Source organism: Micromys minutus (genome assembly GCF_963924665.1).
Source record: "Micromys minutus genome assembly, chromosome: 18".
NCBI lineage: Eukaryota > Metazoa > Chordata > Mammalia > Rodentia > Muridae > Micromys > Micromys minutus.
Genome location: NC_137953.1, coordinates 4,714,868 through 4,717,261, shown reverse-complemented (window position 1 = coordinate 4,717,261; position 2,394 = coordinate 4,714,868). Strand labels below are relative to the sequence as shown.

The 2,394-nt window shown below is 58.2% G+C and overlaps 1 protein-coding gene across 1 annotated transcript in view; it reads right to left on the bottom strand.

Moving 5' to 3' along the window:
- HK2 (hexokinase 2) overlaps window positions 1–2,109 on the bottom strand; it is a 46,889-nt gene extending 44,780 nt beyond the window's left edge. Inside the window, exon 1 of the mRNA XM_080932230.1 lies at window positions 1,600–2,109. Coding sequence (XP_080788356.1) covers window positions 1,600–1,662 — 63 coding nt within the window. The 5' untranslated portion in view covers window positions 1,663–2,109. The remainder of the gene's footprint in view (window positions 1–1,599) is intronic.
- Between the last annotated feature and the right edge of the window lie 285 nt (window positions 2,110–2,394).

Genomic DNA, 2,394 nt, shown 5'->3' with positions numbered 1-2,394 from the left:
AACAGCCAGCTCCACCGCATGGCCCCTAGGAGCTTCCACAGTTCCATCACCGGAGAGAAAGTTCATGAAAAGAATCCAGACGTCCAAGAGGGAAATTCAGTCTCCCTAGGATTAAGGAGTCTCCCTCCACTTTGCTTTAGGACTTGTCAAGAGATGGTTGAGTCAAGAATAGGTAAGACTAACGGAGTCTGTAAAAATCGAGCCAGTCTAAAGGCAAATTTCTAAACAAACCGAATTGAGGTGCAGGACCACATCCCAAGATATTAGGGAAAACCGACCGAGAAACTCAATCAGGTGCCTTTCTCAAATCTGAGGTTCGTCTGCCAGGGCCTTGGAAACATCAAAGGCAACCTACCATACTCTCCCACGCACTCAGGACCATGGGGGGGCGGGTTTAGAACGTGGTCAAGGTACTTTCCCTAAAATCAGTTCCTGTAAAACACTGTAATTTCAAACGTGTAATTGAGCAACGGTTCACAGCTCTAACACAAACCTCTGGACATCACACACACCCCCGCTTCGGCCCCCGTCCCATACTAGACCATTCCTCTCTTAAATCCTGGACTAGGGCCCAGGACAGGAACCAATCCCGTAATCCCGGGTCTTTTAGAAACTCAATTCTCCTGGGAGTTAGAGCGCTCAGGGCCTGGCTCCCGTCCACCCCCACCTCCCGCGCCCCAAGCGGAGAGTGAGGCTCCAAGCTGGGCCAGAGGCTCTTTCTTATGTAAATGACGCGCCGGGAATGCGGGAGTTTGCCGGGACAGCAGAGGTGGGCACAGGAGGGTCAGAGCGACTAAAGGTTCATTTTCAGAGACCAAGAAAACAAAACAAAAATAATTTTTTTAAAAAAAGAACTCTGGAAATCGCGGGGTGGGAAGATGAGTCCACTCCGTGTAACTTTTAGTAGGAAATCAGAAAAATACTATCCAAAATCCGCCCCCAACTGGGAGGCCAGACACGGGGACGAGAGGCGGGGCGGTCCCCAGGAAGGTCTGCGGTGAGGGGGCGCCCCTTTCGAGCCTCAGTTCCGGGCAGTTCAGTTCCGGGGAGGGGGCGCGGCAGGCCAATCTTTCTGCGCCCTTTCCCGCTCCTTCCTGGGTGGCTCTCTCCCCCACCCCACCCCCGATCCACCTCCAAGGGGCGCCACGAGGTACCGATGGCCTCTCCAACGCATCCTTAAATTCAAGAGGGCCGGGCCCAGCTGCTCCACGCTTCCACCCCGCCTCCTCCCCTACGCTGGATTCTTCCCCACGTGCTCCTGCCGGAACTCGGGCTGCAGAAGGGGGCTCCTCCCACGTGGGCGCAGCAGTCTCGGGCTACGTGCGGAGCGACCCGCCCGTCAAGAAATTAGGGGCTTCAGGGGTGGGGAGGGTGCGCGCGGACCCCGGGAAAGTGGGAGTATCGGTGCTGCGCGGCCGGGCCACGGGATTGCCTAGCAGACGTGGCTTCTCGCGCTCAGGACCTTCCCAGCTACTCAGACTGGTTCCACGTCCCCAGCCCCGGAGGAGGAGGAAGCAGGTCCTCGGCGTGCTCCAGATTCCCGGAGAGTACGCAACTTGGTCCGAAGCGAGCCAGCAGCTCCCGCCCGTGCCGACTTACCTTCTGCACTTGGTTTTGGTTGAGCTCCGTGAATAAGCAGGCGATCATATGCGAGGCGATCATCCTGCTGTTGCCGAGTCGGGAACGAGTAGAGAAACCGAGGCTCGAGCGCTACTGGTGGAGTGGGCAGCGCGGTTCGTCCGCTTTGAAACCAGGCCCGGGTGTCCGGCTGGGATCGAAGACTCCAGGAGCCACACAAAGAAGTTCAACCACGGTGGCTCGCTAGCTCAGGGCCTCGAGTTCCCAGAAACAGTTACTTTTCCCTTTTTTTTAAGTCACAACTACTAGAAGGCACCGAAGTCTCACTCCTGCCGATCCGTAAAGCTGCTCAGAGTCCCGTCGCTAACTTCACCCACAGGGTCACTAAGGCGCAACTTCGAAAAAATGACAGTTCTACTCCACTCGGGCGATCGCACCTATCAGAGTCACTGGCGTGATGCTCCTGCCCTCGGGTTCCCTAAGCAGGATAACTCCGCGTAGCCTGTGGTGTCCCGAGACTCCAGCACTGGAGTTGGCGCAACAATGTGGCTTATTGAGGGGCTGCCGGCTCTTTGGGCCGCCCCGACAGTGACGTGGGAGCGCTCATTGGCTGCGGGAAGAGGGTGTGTGCGCTCTCCGGCTGCCCGCCCGCAGTCCACAGCCAATCAGCACCAAGAGCCCGCGGGCGCGGCTGCTCCAGCACCCAAGCAGGCGGCGGGAGAGACGCGCCCGAGGCTAGGGGCGGAGCTGGGCGCCAGAGTTGGGACGTGTGTTCCGTGGCTAGAGCCTGGGACTCCAGGGCGCATGAGCCACCGC